This window comes from Conger conger, chromosome 2, assembly GCF_963514075.1.
Source record: "Conger conger chromosome 2, fConCon1.1, whole genome shotgun sequence".
In the NCBI taxonomy this organism is placed as follows: Eukaryota; Metazoa; Chordata; class Actinopteri; order Anguilliformes; family Congridae; genus Conger; species Conger conger.
Window position 1 is genome coordinate 61,262,683 of NC_083761.1, and position 17,422 is coordinate 61,280,104.

Below are 17,422 nucleotides of genomic sequence, written 5' to 3' on the forward strand. Positions count from 1 at the left end.
TGTAATTATATGCATTCCCAATGAGATGATGAAGTCAAGCGCTTTATTCAATATGTGTGTGATAATAAGAGGCAGTGTGAATAACCAGATCAAAACTGATGAAGAAAGACCTTGAGTAGCTGGATTTGCGAGGATTAAATCATCTTCCTAATTTTGTGTTGATGAAATGGCTTAGCCCTACAAAAGAGTTGATGTTTCTTCATCAGCGGAAGGGACTAAAGTGGGTGAAGTGATTGTTGCCGTTTTGGGAACGCTGTTCTGAGTGGAAAAGTTGAAATGATTTCAGTTCTCTGAGAGCTGACTGCACACGCGGATGGATGGCCGGGTGAAATAAGCAACCGGGTGGAGCAGTTTGGCAGCAGAAATACAGTCCTTATCGTAAATGAATATGTTTAATGTTGTGTATCATTTAAATGTGTAATATCATTGGTAAAGTAACTTTTTTATTATTGGCATGGGATGTCAGGGGGAGGGGGTGTGTAGAGGAAGTGTATTAAAGGAGAAATGTACTACAGGAAAGAAATGTCTACAGAAATGTATTCTGGAAAAAAACGCCACTTCTGTACACATAAATAAAATAATGTGTAATAAAATAATAGTACCTCTTTTAGCCCAATGCACGTAGAAGAGAAAACCGCTTCTAAACATTAGTTTTGAGTCTGAGGTCACCAGTCTTTTTTTAATAAAAAGGAGAATTTGTATTGCCTCTATGCTGGTCGGCCATCTGTGGTATTAAGCCGTGTGATTTAAGGTTTACTGGCAAAGTCCTGACATTTAACAGGCAGTGCAGCTTTGATGAGCAGTCCGAAAGCTGGTTACGAGCATCTTTTACGTGACATCAAACAGGTTCGTTTAACATGAACGTCTTACTGACAAGTGATTTTATTATAGAAATCTCCTTTGGGGGAAAAAGCACAAGATGAACAAGTTTCATGTCCTGCTGAATGACAAACAGGCTAGTGCTGAGCGCAGAGGAAATGAGGGCAGTGAGGCCGGGGAGGGAGGCGGTGAGTGCCTCCTGGCAGCTTTGACATACTGTACTGTATCTCACCTGTGGGAGTCGGACAGTATGTTGTGGTGAAAACCCTCAGTGTCTCTTGTAGCCCTGCCTTGGGGTTTAGTGGCTGTTTTTATTAGTGGGGATGTGCAGTGTCACTTAGTCATAAAATATCAACTGCGGGAGTTTCATGCCGAACCGCTACTTTTTCAGTACTTAACTTGGGGGTGCTTTGGTGAATATCTAATGTTGTACAATGATTATTACGATACAGAGGAAATGAAACATTGAATCCATACAGTGTATTCCACCCTGGGTAAGGAAATAAGTAATGTAACCTTGTACTTGAGCTGTAATCACACTAAAGGATTCCTGCAGCCCTCATTAGCATATGCACTGAGATTGATGGCGGAACCAATAATCTGCACTATGAGCATAAATCAGGCCTTAATTACAGCTATCGCTGAATTTGTCTTCATTGCCCTCCTCTCATTGCTTGAATATAATTAGGACGTGTCTCCTTACAGGACACAAGGGCTCGTGTTACACCCATAACGATGTTAACAAGTTGTACCATAAGGTAGACCTCATCTGTTTCCCTAGATGATGTTTGTAAATGTTGACAGAGTCCATCAGAATGTTTTGAGCTTATTGGGAGATTTCTTGATCCGGTTCTCCAATCTGTTCATACTGAGAGACTTCATTTGTAGACACTGTGTTGTTTAGAAAAGTTATATATTTGTTGCACATATTATCACTGCTCCTTTTCACTAAACTGCCTGCTTAGGGTTTGCTATTAGCACTTTTCTGTGCCCTGAGGCTAATGTGTTTTGACTGAGGTTTACTCATGAATGGGACTTTAAATGACCATTGTTTTAGCGTGCATTATTAACGTATAGAATGAGTCTAGCAGAAAAAGCAGCATTTTAGCGCTCACTTCAGAGAGCTTGAGTGGCAGAATTAGTAATAGGGAAAAGTGCTGCAGTATGTATGGACTCACTGGAGCAAAGATGGCAATATGGGTGGCTATGGAAAAAGGTGGGTGAGTGACTGATGGTGAATTACACTTACAGAGGCACTGTTCGCAGTCATCTGTGCTAGCTTTGCGGCAAACATAGAGATTTTTAATACATTTGCAAACATTTTGAAAAACATGTTTTTCCCTTTGTGATTATGGTTTATTGAGAGTAGATTGATGGGCAAAAATGTTATCCATTTAAAAGTACAATAGGTAATTTCGGACTTCTAATGGTCAAGAGAAGAATGACAACACCTTCAAACAACAACACTGTTTATCCCTCCCCCTTCTCTGTAAATGTGCTGACGTCGAAACGCCAGTGGCTGTGGCAATTAGAACCAATTTTCAACCAATGAGCTTGAATTATTGTTCAGCAATACAATGTTTTGATACAGTGTCGGGCCGTCAACGGTTTATTTTGAAACCAGAATTTAAGGACTATATACACAGGCCGAGGGTGAGTCAACATGTCAGTGATGCTTTTTCAATGATAGGAAGGGACTTAAAATGGTCTTGTAACTATGTTTTAATCCAAAAAAATGGAAGAGTATCAATTGTGAAGATGTTGCACAGTCATGGGTGGTCAGTATTCAGACTGATGAGATTCAGTAGGTGTGAAATATCAGAAGGGTCCTTAAAACAGAAGTCTTGTACACACTCAGTGGCTTTTCAAAAATATGATATCAAGTTTAGAAGGAGTGAAAGCGTTGTGCATGACGACTGGACAACAGCAGAATCGGGGGAGTTGGGAAGGGGGGCTATGTAGCGTGTCATCACCCCAGGACTCCCAGCAACCATTTCACAGCCATATGGTGCCGCCCACATGTCACCGATGGCGCCCTTACAAATGGGCAGCATTATCAAAAATACGTAAGCATCGATAAATGTGTCCACAACACTGTGTTCTTTCATTCCACACTGCTGGTTTCAGTTCCCTTATTGTTTTTCTTAGTTTGACTGAGGTTTTTTTTTCTCAGTTCTTTTTTTCCCTCTGATTGTAAAACTGACAAACTGCCTGAGGACAGACACTGGGCCCTGACTGTTTTGTTTCATCAAATAGTTTTATATGACTGCAAGTTTTCCTGCAATTGTGCTCCTGGGAGTACCATGCAGCCTGCGTTTGTGAAATGAGCCTGACATCCTGTCTTCCTGCCCGGTCGATCCATTAGGCAGTCCCCGGGGGGTTTCATCCTGTTCTGACCCAGGGAACCCCACCCTTACTCAAAGGCATCCGGATAGCCAGATCGGGGCAGCCAGTAGCCTAGTGGTTAAGGTACAAGACTGGGACCTGCCAGGTTTGATCCCCGGTGTAGCCACGTTACGATCCGCCCAGCTGGGCCCTTGAGCAAGGCCCTTAACCCCACTCTCCTCCAGGGGGGATTATCAGTCTAATCAGCTGTAAGTCTCCTTCCATAAAAATGCTAGAGTTTTTTTTTGTAAAGGTTGTATAAACAAAGGTTTTATAAAGATTGGGGGGTTGAGTTTGTGTGATTGCAGTCCACCTGCAGAGCTGGGCTTTCGGTTGAAAACTCCATGAGGAACATCAGCTTGTAACTTTCCACTGCTTTGACTTGCATTGAACTCAGGGATGGATGTCAGATTGCAGGTGGAGGCAGGGATGGACTCCTAGACTAGGCTGGGGTTTTAGCTCCAGGTCAGCATCAGAGCTGTAGTGAAGGATGTCAGGCTTGGGGAGTGATGGAGCGGATGGAGCTTTGGTGGCAGCACTCCAGGGGGGAACACGACAACATGATCCCACGTGCCTTCAGTTAAAACCTTGGAACAGACCGTCTCCATGTCTGCCAGTTCCTCAAACGGTAGCTTGACCTGACAAAACAATTGACGACTGGGGTCAAATGAACGTTTGGATCTGTTGTTTCTCCTACCATAGGTCCATTCTCGTTCTCCTGGAGTTCCTCTTTAAGCTCACTAACTCAGATTGTTGTGAACCGTTACCCAGGGAAGGCCCCTGGTTTTTCTGTCAGGATGCCAAAGCTTTTCACTGCAGTGATATTTCCCACAGTGCCCTGATCTGTGGGCCAACTATTAAATTAGCCTTGGCAAACAGGGGAAAGGCTTGTGGGAAAGCAGGCCTGACAGCTTCACTGTTGTCCACACATCCTCTTTGATAAGCAACTTTTATGCTTTCTGTCATGGCTCAAAGAATATAGGATCTTTATTACAATATAAGTTCAAGCCATGGCCATACACTATTTCTATAAGGCTCCACGATGGAAATCTTTTAGCGATAGATTTCAGAAAAATAAAGAAACGCCGTTTGACTTTCGCATAAACACGGTCAGTTTCCATTTGTGTCTCCTCGTTAATCGGCGAAGCGGCCCTGAGAGGAACGGGACCGCAGTCCCCGCATGGTCAGGGGCGGGAGAGCTGAATTACGGAGCGTAGCGCGCTGGCGCTAACCGGCAGAACGGAGCCCATCCGTCAGCTGTCAGCCCCCTGCCGGGCTGGAGATTTACAGCTCCCTCACCCTGTCAGCAGACTGGAGGAGCTGTCTCAATCACCGCGCCTCCTGCTCACTGACCCGCCCTCGGATCGGTTCAGCTCCCCCCGCATCGCCCCCTCTACCGGCCGACTAGGGGGGGGGTTCATTAATTTGCTGAGCGCAGACCTCTCCCTTACGTCACCTCTTCTCAGAATGAGAAAAGATGGGCCTCTCTGAAGGAGTCTGCTTTAATGGTAGTGTATGGTAGCTGTCTGTTCTATTCTTAATGAGATTGTGTCGGTCACTTTTTGAAGGGAATATGGCTGGCTGCTGTTGTGTCTGGGCATCTTCCAGCTTTGTGAGTGTGTGTGAGTGTGTGTGAGTGAGTGTGAGTGTGAGTGTGAGTGTGAGTGTGAGTGTGAGTGTGAGTGTGTGTGAGTGTGTGTGAGTGTGAGTGAGTGTGTGTGAGTGTGTGTGAGTGTGTGTGAGTGTGTGTGAGTGTGTGTGAGTGTGTGTGTGTGAGTGTGTGTGAGTGTGTGTGAGTGTGTGTGAGTGTGTGTGAGTGTGTGTGAGTGTGTGAGTGTGTGTGACTGTGTGCCACCCAAAAGCCTGGAGCATTAGGCCTCATTAGTTCAGCACACCACAAGCAGCTTGTGCTTACGTATTCTGTTTGCTTCTCCGTTTACCTCCCTGCTTGCACTCATTCACCGTTATTACAGCCAGGGATGTTCTGTTATGTGCCCACTGTGGCCTTTGGGTAAAAATGGCCGCAGAAGAGTCATTATGAAATTTCATAAATAGTTTTATCTCTTACAATTTACATATGGTCAACCAATACACAATGCTTAAAATCACAATGCACCATGTATTTCAGATCCTGCAGCTGAATTCTATTGCCTCATTAATCTGAATATGTTTGCACTAATAAATACCATTTTTATTGTATTGTATTGATTCATCATTGTATGAGTTAGTTGACTATTGTTAATGCAAAACACTGATTCAACACAGTCTAATCTGCGTAGCAAAGAAGCATTGTAAACGTGTCTCTGCATGTAATAATACCCTTTATTCCTAAGTATGTCAGAAACTCACTGCATTGTTGATCACCATTATCTTATGAAATGTGCTTAGAACTTCCTCTTGGTCTAGTTTTAATGGGCAATGTCATCTCCTTGTGAAATGGCGATGTTTATTTATAGCCGTAAGTCCATGTATCTGTGCGTGAGTGTGACAGATGGTTTCTTTGACATTCTCTTCAGGATGCCAAGTTTGTGGAGGAGCGGCGTAAACAGCTTCAGTGTTATCTGCGCGTCGTCATGAACAAGCTGATTCAGACCCTGCCCGAGTTCTCTGCCAGCCCGACCAAGGAAACCCTGCTGCAGCTTCTGCCTTTCTGCCAGTGAGTGCCCGTGCCCACGCCCGTGCCAGCTGCTCAGGGCCCGCTGACCACTCCTGCATTCTCCCTGTATGGGTACTCCTGTAACCAGTCCTGCCCTTTGAGCCAACATGGAGGGATGCAGAATTTATTGCGTCTGTGCTGCGGGAACACGGCTTGCATCTTCCATCAGCTCACTGAACCCGACAGTTCCTTATCTGTGTGTGTGTTTTACCTTGGAGGAACAAATGGTTACAGGTGTAGAATTGTTACATATTTTATTAAAGTGTGCTCTCTCTCTCCCTCCTTCCCTCCGCCTGCCTCGTTTGAAGATGTAAAAAATCAGTGTTCCCTGTCGCATCCATTCACCCCAATCAGGATCTTATTTTTCATCGCAGAGACATTTATTTAAAAAAATGAACTGGACAATACGGTATGCTGTCTCAGAATGAATATAAATATTGACTGTGGAGGTTAGGCTGCTTATTTATAACGATTATGCAGGCTTATATAAAAGACTTGATGAGGAAAAACAAAGCTCTTCCTTCACTATTAATTGATAGAGGAACATGACAGATTAATCTGTGGATTGTAAATGAATGTCATACATTTCTATTTCAAGCAGTAATTAAGATGGCAACAAACTGTCTGGCATGGAAAGTGTCTGGGAAGCGGGATGGAATGAGATTGCTTTTCCATGAATAAATGGCTTAGCAAACCAGGAAAGGACCAGGGATCATCGACACCAATGAGAAAATGACAGAGAAGGCACAGCCTGCTCTAATTACTCTGTTTTTCTTACATTTGATTTGTTAAAGTAGGTTTCTTGCATTTTGAGTGCGCTTTTCTTTGATAAGAACTGGAAATGACTTGCATACGTTTGGTATCTACTGCAGAATTGGCAGTAGTGGTTTTAATGCGGAATAAGCACAGAGCTCTTTGTTTTTAATGCAGAATAAGCACAGAGCTCTTTGTTTTTAATGCAGAATTAGCACCAAGCTCTTTGGTTTTAATGCAGAATTAGCAGGGTGCACTTTGGTTTTAATGCAGAATTAGCTCAGAGTGCTTTGTTTTTAATGCAGAATTAGCACAGAGCTCTTTGGTTTTAATGCAGAATTAGCGCAGATCGTTTAGTTTTTAATTCAGAATTTGCACAGGGCCCTTTTGTTTTAATGCAGAATTAGCTCAGAGTACTTTGGTTTTAATGCAGAATTAGCACGGAGTGCTTTGTTTTTAATGCAGAATTAGCACAGTATATACAGCATTGTAGTAATATGAGGCTTGGCATTAAACACAATCAGACCGTCATTACAGCAGTAAATACCAGCCCTTTCTGAAGGCATGATGGAGGAGACCACGGTGATCAGAGCAGACAGGTGTGGGCACGGGAGCCAAGTGAAGGATATTGTTGCGCTTTCAGGGAACAAAATGGGCTTTTAAACCTTAAGGGACCGGCCTTTCTAAAATATTAATCACCCTGGCTTTAATTATTCACCGTATTATCACCATAAAAGAATGTTTTGTTCTTTCAGGAGAGTGCTGCGTATTGGCTTGTAGTCCAGGACACGGGGCAGAGAGTTTCTGAGAGGCAGGACGAAGCACGAACACGACCTTGAACAGGATAATGCGGGGCAGAGATGGCCGCCATTTGTCAGAGTTACGACTTGTGATTTGTGCCCGGTTCCACCTGGTCTTTCTCCTCCTATTGCAGTGTTTATCTGTACCGACAATTTAAACAGGACAGGCTTCCTGGCTTTCACACGTGAAAGGAGCTGCCCTGTTGAAAATAGACACTGTAAATAGTGATGGACTTCCTCTGGGAGAGACCAATGCCCTGTGTGAGATGAGCTCACACTGTAAGACGCCGTTTCAGCTCAGGAAGAAATGGCCAAATTCCCACTATCCCAAAAAAAGGAAAGTGGCCACAGGGCTTAAATCGTAAAATCTTCAGAAGCTTTCCACATGGAAAAACTTCCAAGTTGCTGAGTCTATAGAGGAACTTTGTGAGGGCAGGCTGAGCCTTGTAGTCTAGGCCTCACTGGGCTGGTTCCTTTCATTGTCATTAGCCAGCTATGACAGGCAGGTCACTGCAGTGGAACGTGGCTTCGTCCTGCCGGGGTCGGTTACGCTTCAGTTTACCAGGATTTCTGTGCCTCTTCGCTCCTCACAGAGGGATACCAGTGGGAAACCAGTGCTGAGAAGTAAGAGATACAGCTCTTCTCCAGTCAGGGAGAGCTCTCCTGTAGAGCGGTATCTCAGAGCAGAGCCCGGGCCCAGCTGCACTGCTCCCTCTGCAGGTGCAGGTTCAGGTGCCAGTCAATAATGAGAGCTCAATTACTCATGATTACAAAATTGGGAGAAGGCAATGTTTATAATACTTCAACTATTTTGTAAAATGTCATACTTTTAAACAGCCTGGCAGTACCTTACATCTGTGTTCTGCTGTTACAACAGTTCAACTCTATTATTACAGCCTGATATGGTGTTCTGTGAGCATGCTCAAACAATTGGATAACATAACAGCCGTTCTATAATAGAATAAAATAACATCTGTAACCTTATTATATAAATGTTAAGTCACATAACTTCAGGTATGGAAGATTGTATTTATACGAAGAGTTGATATTAATGTGGCTTTTTTTCATCAGATAAAGTAATCCATTTAGCTCTTATAATTGCATAGATATGCTTTTGTCTACACACATTTTAAGCCTCAGGAATATGTGCCTGTTCCTTCACTCTTCACTTGAATGAACAGAAAAGAAGATTTTAGACAAATTCAGAAAGGGTTAGAAAATCCAACATTTTTGTCAATTTCCAAAAGGAGCCTCATTTAGAAGCAGGCTTTTACTGGAAGTCTTAATTCAATTGCACATGCTGAAAAACATACTGTACTCTGGGAGAAAGGGGAGTTGAGTTTCCGGACCTTCTCTTTTCAAAAGCCCTTAGTTCAGATTGTCTTTTCTTTCTAAGCAGTTCTTTTTGGTGCAGGTTTCTTTTCTTTCCTTTTTTAACTTTTTGAAACCTCTTATTTACTGTCTGTCTGACTAAAAGACACAATTCTCTCTGTATTTAATGGTATGAAATGGAAAAGCAGTTCATAAGAAATGTGAAGGGATAAAGTGCATCGGCTAAATTCTTGAGGACGACTTAAATTGCTTTTCTGGCCTCGCAATGATTGTGTGATGTGATTCCTGCATGTTTACAAGCAACAGCACCTTTATTCTGTGGTCACAAGCATCCATTAGTGGAGAAACACATCTGAGTGTCTGTAATGTGGGCTTCTTACAACAATTGACATTTATTTCATGAAAAGAATTAAGACTCAATGCAGCAACAATTTTAGTTTTCAGGCTGGGCTTTGAAGATCACTGATGCAAATCTGTTTGTGAAGAGAGGATTCTCACATTTTAAAGTTGAGGCACCAAGTACAGCCACCTCCAAAACGACTGGCGCCACTGATAATTATAAACAACGGGGTATGAAATGAACAGTAAATCTAACAAGCAATGTGTATGCTCAAAGTAAAGGTGGCAAGAGTTATCGGCACGCCTATTTTCAGTACCTCCCTTCACAGCCGTACCTCCTCAGTCATCTACTTGGAATAGGTAAACATATTGTGTGGATTTCTGAACTTTCCTCCATACTATATCCATCAGATTGTTCTGTTTGTTCTTGCCCTCTTCAGTTCAAACCACCAATTTTAGATCAGGTTCAAATCGAGAGACTGTGCGGCTCTTGGCCATTGTGAAACACAATTTCTTGGCTGATTTTAGGGTATGCTTGAGGTCACTAACTTTGGAAAGATCTTTTTACTGCAAAGTTTGAGATTCTTGGTTGTTTGCAGGGTTGTTTGTTGTGTTCATGCTTATTGATTGTGTGCCTGGCCAAAAAGTAAAAGTTTTGCCTCATCTTACCATACCAAATTGTTCCAATTAGCAAATTCAGCATTGTCTGGAACTTTGAATGCGACAGAGTGGTGTATCTGACGATTGTTTTCATTGAATCAGCAGTGTGTCTTAAATTGGGTTACACTTTCAAGAGAGAGACAGAGACAGACAATGCTATGCATGCTTTATTGTAAGAGTAAGATACAGGGCAGTTGATATGTTGACCGAATACACTGGCACCACTCCCTTTACTATTAACATAGACCCACCTAGCAAAATGGCTCTTTGGTTGGGAAATTAAGGGAATTTTTGTTTGTGAAAAAGAGAATGGAGTGCCTCTGGACTTGTGTATTAGGTGAGCCGTGCACGTTGTATGCCACCAACAGTCAGAAACCAAAATGAGTCCAGAGGAGAGAAGGACATAGAGAAGATGAGAGAGGAGAGAGCTGGGGATTGGGGACCGTGAGCTGAATGGCATGGGAGATGACAGTATTGGGAGGCAGGCTGCATACATGGCTGATTTTACACACCCGGGCCACATACAGGCATGGAGAATGTAGACAGACAGGCTGCAGAAGCTGTTTCTTATTAAAGCTTTATGTGCCTATGCAGCACTGATAGTATACAGATCTGTAGCTTCCACAACATTTAAACCGGCACTGTACTCACACTCACTTTCAATTGATAGCTCCAGTTCTTTTTTGGCCCCCTTTGTTTTAATTGTTGTGATCTGGGTAATGTTTTGCTTTACTGCAAAAATATTAATGTGCTTATTGTTACATTTGTATTTCTGACATCACAGCTATTGATTGGTGGACAGCCCATAGCCTAGCCGATGCACGTAGCGCTGCCATAAGATCCATACAGCTGTTGGGCCCTTGAGCAAGTCCCTTAACCCCACATTGCTCCAGGGGGATTGTCCTCTGCTTAGTCAAATCAACTTTGGATAAAAGTATCCACTAAATAACTCTGATGATGATGATTGTGCCTGTATAAAGAGATACATTTTCAAAATGATGATGGACCTTAAAAAGTCTCTGATGAAACCAATTAAAGCCACTCTAAACGCTATCTCTGGTTGTCTTCAAAAGTTTTAACGTTTTGAAATTGAGTATCTAACAAAGTATTATTTAGGTATATTAAAATGTGCTGCCCTGTGAAGTACAAAATTCAGTTCAGCTCATTATTAGAAGAAATATCCTCAAAAATAGTCAAGATAACCAAGGCAATTCTTGGCAAGCCTGGCACTGAGAGATTTGATTCATGTGACAACAGATGCAGAATGTCCATCTTGGCCTGGAAGTCAGGATGGACACAATGAAATGGGAAATTGGTGCCTCTCAGCCATAAAATGAACCAACCTCAGCCACGTTACTGTGTAAAACCCAGTCAGAATACGACCAGTGAAGGCACCATTCAGAGCTCAGTCTAATTCCAGCTGTCAGAAATATACGGTTATTTCATTTAAATTGAACAACCAGACAAAAGTCAAAAGTGACAGATCACCCTGAAGCTACTCTGGCTATGTGCCATTGTGCCTTTCCTGTCTGTCATTTGGTAAGAGGGATCGATGCGTCTTTGTACTGGACATCGACGAGAATGCCGTCGTGTAGTCACAGCGTCGCCTTATTGTTTCCTGTCAAAACCCCTGAATACTGGAGGAGAAGTGTTTATTTTACTCTAGAAATTGGCCATTTTGAGCTGTGGTGATGGACGCCTGGCGGAACAAAGGCAGTTCACAGTTCTGCAAAAGCCCTGCTGGAAATGAGAACACAATGAGCTCTGTTCATGTACTGTACTATATAATCTGTTTTGGGATAGTAGCATGCTTGCTGTCACAAACTCAGTCTGTATAATATGGCATGCGAGTCGATCTGAGAAGATCTGTACGTGCTGGTCCTGCGAAATGTGGCATGCAGTCTCTTCATGCTAAATCCACAAACCAGCTGAAGCCAGAAGCTTGCCTTATAGAGGCTTAAGTACTGTAATTGGCAATTTTGTGGGAAGTGTGTTTATTTTTGTGTTTCCTGCCTTTTATGCTTTCTTCTCTCTTGAGCGGGAGTGGGTAAGGTGTGAAGTATGAGTTGGGGATTTGTGAAGGAACCGATTTGATTGTTTGACTGTTGATTGAAGCAGCACACATGTCCAGTGATTTCCCTCTGTGGTAGCTTGATCTATTCACTGTGCAGGTAATTCTCAGGTAAAGCGTTTAGGAGTGTCTTGTTTGTGCTATTTATGTTTCAATATTGGCATTTATGTATGCTCATTTTGTATACTCTTAGCATCCATTTTTTGTAACCTCTTTGATTTGTGGCATGGTTAAATCATAAATGCAATTTGTTTTAATTTAGTTAAAGAATTCATAGTGTTTAGCATTGATTCCTTGGGTTGATTACAGCACCTGAATGCTACTCTCAATATATAGTAACACTTTTAAATCATATTTTGTGCGATGCCTAGTGTTTGAGAAAGACGAGAGAACAGGTTGTGAAGCAAACTGCGATTAAATGGGCACCACCACCCCTACCATCAGTCCACTTCATGCAGATTGATTGTGTAACAGCTCTGTTTAAAGTGTCTATAGTATCGTCGGTGGCAAAATCCAGACGTGGGCTCTGGCCCTTGATGCATGGCTAGATTGAACTGTGTCTCCGTAATAAGAGGGTGGATTAACATCAGTCTGCTACCTGGGGCTAGTTAGCCCCCCGCTGTTTGGTCTTGATTGAAAGCCACGAAGCAGAGAGCTCCTCAGGCTAAGTGAGCCCATTCCAGATGGTAGGATGTTGGCAGTGCAGTCCCTGGCTTTCCGTCACACGAGATACGTGAAGCGAATGTCACCCAAGCGCTAAGTACCGTTCCTGGGAAGAGCCTGCTCTCGATGCTCACTTTTTCCTCCCCTCAATCAGCCCCCCACACGGTGGCTCAGCCTCCTCCAGCGCTGGCATTATTAAATCTGCACGTAGCGCCGCACGGCGGGGAGCCAGCCCGGAGCACCCTTCATAAAGAGCCGTCTTCTCCCTCTTCTGAGGAGCCCGTCTGCAGCAGGAAGGAGGATGGGCGAGGCTCACAAAGAGCTGGCTCCACCAGGAGGAGATGAAACACTGAAACCTGCCCCAGCCACGGCAAACCCGTGGTCAATATTTTTACAACTTCAAGAGAGCTGAAGAATGCGCTAAACTGGATCCCCGGTTGTGTACGGGGAGAGGGAAAGTGCTTGTTAAAGTTTCCTGTTTACAATTTGACAAGGATATACCCCACACGCTACTGGGTTCCAAATATAAAAGCTGTACACATTCACATTCTGACTTGTGTTTCAAACTCCAGATAGAAATGTCTGCATTTCCTTCAGGAGACAGGACTTTGGCTTTCTCTCTCTCTGTCTTTCTAGCATGTGCCACAAAGGCAGGAGGCATGAATTATTAAGGCGGTCCATTGTACTGCAGCTGGAAGGAAGCACAGTCACAGCTAGTGACAGAGTGCCTGGCCTCGGTATTCCTGATAGCCGGGCGCAGGTGTTCTCCTGCGACACACTGACCCTTTCAATCCGTATGATTTTTCCCGCGGCCGGGTAGAGGGGGGGTGCTCTCCAAAGTTGCGGATTGATTTGGGCTTCACTCAGACACTAATGAGGCGGTTTACAGAGCCTCCACTCCTCTGCCAGACCTGCCAGGGAATCAGTGTGGGAGAGGCCCACTGGGCAGCACCTGTTCACGGCCCGTTCACCGGCGACAAGCAGTTAATGCGGACTGTGGGCTCATTAGCGTGGAGTAGGAAGGTGGACCGCAGTGTCCAAGGGAATCTGGGAGTTATCTCTTGATTTCTGGCGCTTTACAAATGTCTCCACTCCATTTTAAATGTGTCACTGTCTCCGAATGAAGTCGTCAAAGAATGAAATGTTTTTTCCGCTTGAAATTAATAAATAAACCATACAGTATTTCAGACGGGTAACTGGAGCGTTAGGCAATTTAATGCATTTTTAATAATCTGCCTACAGGTACCAGCTTTCTGCTCTAAATCATGGCCGGGTTGTAGTTTTTGTTTTGAAATGTCGTTTTGTCTCTTCCCAGGGACGCCCCGCAGGCTAACGAAAGCGGAAGCAAACCCAGCCGCTCCAGAGTGTCCTCCAGGTTTCCCAAACTGGGCCGCAGCCAGAACCGGGAATCGCGGAACCCCGAACCGCAGAGCGGGGACCTTTGACCTCTCGACCATCGGGCCAGGAGTAGAGACGAGACCTGAGATCCACCACGGACCCTGTTGCAGAGAGTTGGTGGAGCGAGGGAGAGGGGGAGGGCAGGATGCTGCCCTATTTCCTCAGTTGCTGATGTATGCCGTCGTCTGACTTTCATGGAAGGAAATCCAGCTCCCTTCTCATTCCAGGATGATTGAATGACCACAGAGAAAGACTAACAGGATGTAGGACAGAAATAGACGGAAGATGGGTTTTACACAATTTTATTGAATTTTGTGGAGAAATGTTATTAATCATTGTGCCTACAGCAGATTTTTTTCAGGTTTTCTTTTTTGCTCAGACAAAAGAGGGCCTCACTCTTGCTGTGCTAATTTTTTAAACTAAACTGAACTTTATATTGTGGTGCCAAATGGAAACAGCCCCTATCCAGTTCCCTGCAGGAAAACGGTGTCAAGAACTCGTCCTTTCATTTCTGCAAAGCTGAGATTGTTCAGGTCTGTTAGGCACAAATGATCATGTAACTTTATCTAATGAATTTATCAAAAAATGATAGTCTGGCCTGGTGGGTCCTTATCTGGATCTTGCAGTTTCAAAAGTTGCGATAGTGATATACTGTAGCAAGAAAAAAAAGTGATACATTTATCGTGGATGAATGTTTTATGGTGGAAAAAACTTGAAAAGGCTGCTTGGAGTCTGAAATGCATGTTAAGGAAAGTACTCCTCCTTGTGTGGTTTGTGTGCGGCACTGTGCACAATGAGACAGCAGAGGGCTGAACAGACCCTGTGTTTATGAATCTACCTTGTTGAGTAATATGTACAGTATATAGCCGGGGAAGAGGACCAGTAATCATAGTTCGTGGTATCAGCTGTGATTGGACTGTAAATGTTAGAGGCACTGTACTGGCATCAATAGGGGAAGCTGCTGGAAGTTGTTCAGATTAAACATTTGTGTGCTCATTATTTCTAAGGACAACCGTAAAGTCTTAAAGAAACACATAATATAGTGCATTATGTTTACTAATGGCAGTTTAGCACATTGACACTTAACCTTAGAACACAATCATAAACAGTAGACAATGAAATCATTACACAGACTGTTGTAACCTTAAAATACATGGTTCCTTATCCAAATAATAGCTATTCTCATTATACACAGATACGTCTATTTCCTGTCAGTAAATAGCAAGTGTTTGTCTGTTCACCTATCTGTACCTGCATCCTTAAGGCAAAACTTCAGACATTACCTGTAATAACCGCACATGTAATCTTTAATGTTGCCATTTAAATACCACTAATGTGTTGACTTTCACTTGCAATCCAGGGTGACCTGTAGCAATTTATTCTTATCAGCTACTGCCTTCTGTTGGCTTCACATGTAATCACTGTCTGTATTAGCAATGCAGTTGGCCTTCAAATGAATACAAAAATAAACATGCAGTTGGAGAAAAATGTAATTGGCTTGGCTACACTGTTTTTGGTGGTTATATTTTGTGTATGTTTTAATATGTGTTTGAGGGCATTACATCTACTGCAAGTTCACTGATTTAATAAGCTTGTAAAATGGCAACAACCTCCACTTCAGTAAAATCAATTAGCCTATCCACAGGTACATGACCCTGGAGGTTACTGTGGCTATGCTGGAAAATGACTTCCAAATATTCAGCAAAATGTTTCAATGATTTACATCTAGTGCAAATTGTGTTCTCCTGATTCACAAAAACATACATTTGTGGTGCTACAACAGAAATGTTGTTGTGACTAACATTAGCTGACTAGTTAGTTTGCTTTTCTGTCGCTTGGTGACATTGTGCATAAGCTATCATCGGAACCCAATATCACTGCTACTGATATACAGTAACAGACTTGCTGGAACAAGTCGAAGGCTTTGCAGCCTTTAGTTGAAAACCAGCATTAATATTTTAAACATTTTTGGTAGGTGTACTACTTGACGTGTTTTACCAGAGAGAATGGACGTGTAATGTATTGGTATTTATTTGAACACTTTCACTGGGAGGATCACATTCTGATACTGCTGTAATTATATGGAGGGAGAGTAGGTTATTTTTCAGTTCTCTATTGCAGTAAGTCTAATATTGTATTTTCTTATTTCTCCATGAAGAATGTTGTGTCTATATTTGGTTACCTGTCCATTGTTATTGATAGCTGCATTTAGCTTGCACTCAGAGGACCTCTGTGTTTAAAAGCAGGGTGCCTTGCCAAGCCTATGCTGTTGCTGTTTTTAGTTCTTGCTTGTAAAACGGTTGGTGTTCTGCCCTAAATGAAAAGCAGGCTCGGGACATCTTAATTTATTTATTTTCCCCTGATGAACAATTATTTTGTTTAGCTTTTCATCCCCTGCATCCAATTCCAAGCAGTACTAGAGGATTAGTGGCATCATAACAGCCTCATGGTCAAATTGTATCTTAAATAGGGTATAGTTCAACCTTAGGAAAATTACTTATTGGCCACTGTAACATTTTTCATTATTGCACGTTAATGTGAATTTCTCATCATGAGATTTATACAGTATATAACAGGTGCCTACGGCACAGCTACATCACTTTAAACAAACTCAATAACTTGAGACTCGGGCCTCAGTTATGATTATAAATTGAGCACAAGCACACCTTAGTAAAATAATCTTTAAATGATGCTGAAATTTAATCCAAGAGCATTTTTATAAATTAGGTCCCAGATTGTAAGACTTCTTGTGTGCAAGTCCTTAGTTTCGACTTTCTAATTTATTTATTTTATAATAGTACAATGTTTGCATACAGGGTGCTATAACAGCTTCTATATTACAGTGTATTGCATTGGCTCTATGATGATGGTTGTTGGCATACGTTACATTGGAAAGTGCTTCTCAATAATTATAAATGAATTTTCTTCTACATAGCCAGAAAACATGTTTCTTTGAACATGTTCCAAATTCATTATCTCACCATCAATATTTATGTATGCTTTGGGAAGTTGCTCTGGATAAGTACTGTAATGCAGTGTCATGCATCTATAAACACAAGTGAACCTGACACAGATACTGTTACAGGATCCAAACCCATGTCGTGGCATTACCTACAGTTTAAACCTGTACCCTGCCGCCCTTTTGCTTATGGTTCGTCTTTGTTGTTTCAGTCCGTAACACCTGTTCAGAAATTCTTATTTCTATGCTTATATGCAAATTCTGCATATTATGGAGAGGAGTAGCATACATATTGCAGAGCTGCCTTTGTAATGCTGCTTCCTCTGTTGCCGTAAACCGCCTGTTTAACTCTAACAAAGGGTATACGCGTCCAAGAGGGACCGAGTGTACTCTGAGTCGATTTAATACTGAGAATTTTCTGTGCTCCCAGCACTCTGGACATTATTGGTGATTCAGCTGTTGTTGAAGTTTTTCATGGCTGCTTTGAGCGCTTGTCTGCAGCCAGCTACTGATGTCGTCCTTGGCTGATTTGATTGCAGTTGATCACTAGAACCCCCCAGTGATTTCTTCATTTAGATGTTCCATAT

The 17,422-nt window shown here is 42.7% G+C and overlaps 1 protein-coding gene across 1 annotated transcript in view; it reads left to right on the forward strand.

Moving 5' to 3' along the window:
- Positions 1–15,364, forward strand: part of snx29 (sorting nexin 29) — a 130,508-nt gene extending 115,144 nt beyond the window's left edge. Inside the window, exons 20-21 of the mRNA XM_061231657.1 lie at positions 5,721–5,860; positions 13,794–15,364. Of these exons, the coding sequence (XP_061087641.1) occupies positions 5,721–5,860; positions 13,794–13,923 (270 nt within the window). The 3' untranslated portion in view covers positions 13,924–15,364. The remainder of the gene's footprint in view (positions 1–5,720; positions 5,861–13,793) is intronic.
- The last annotated feature ends 2,058 nt before the right edge of the window (positions 15,365–17,422 follow it).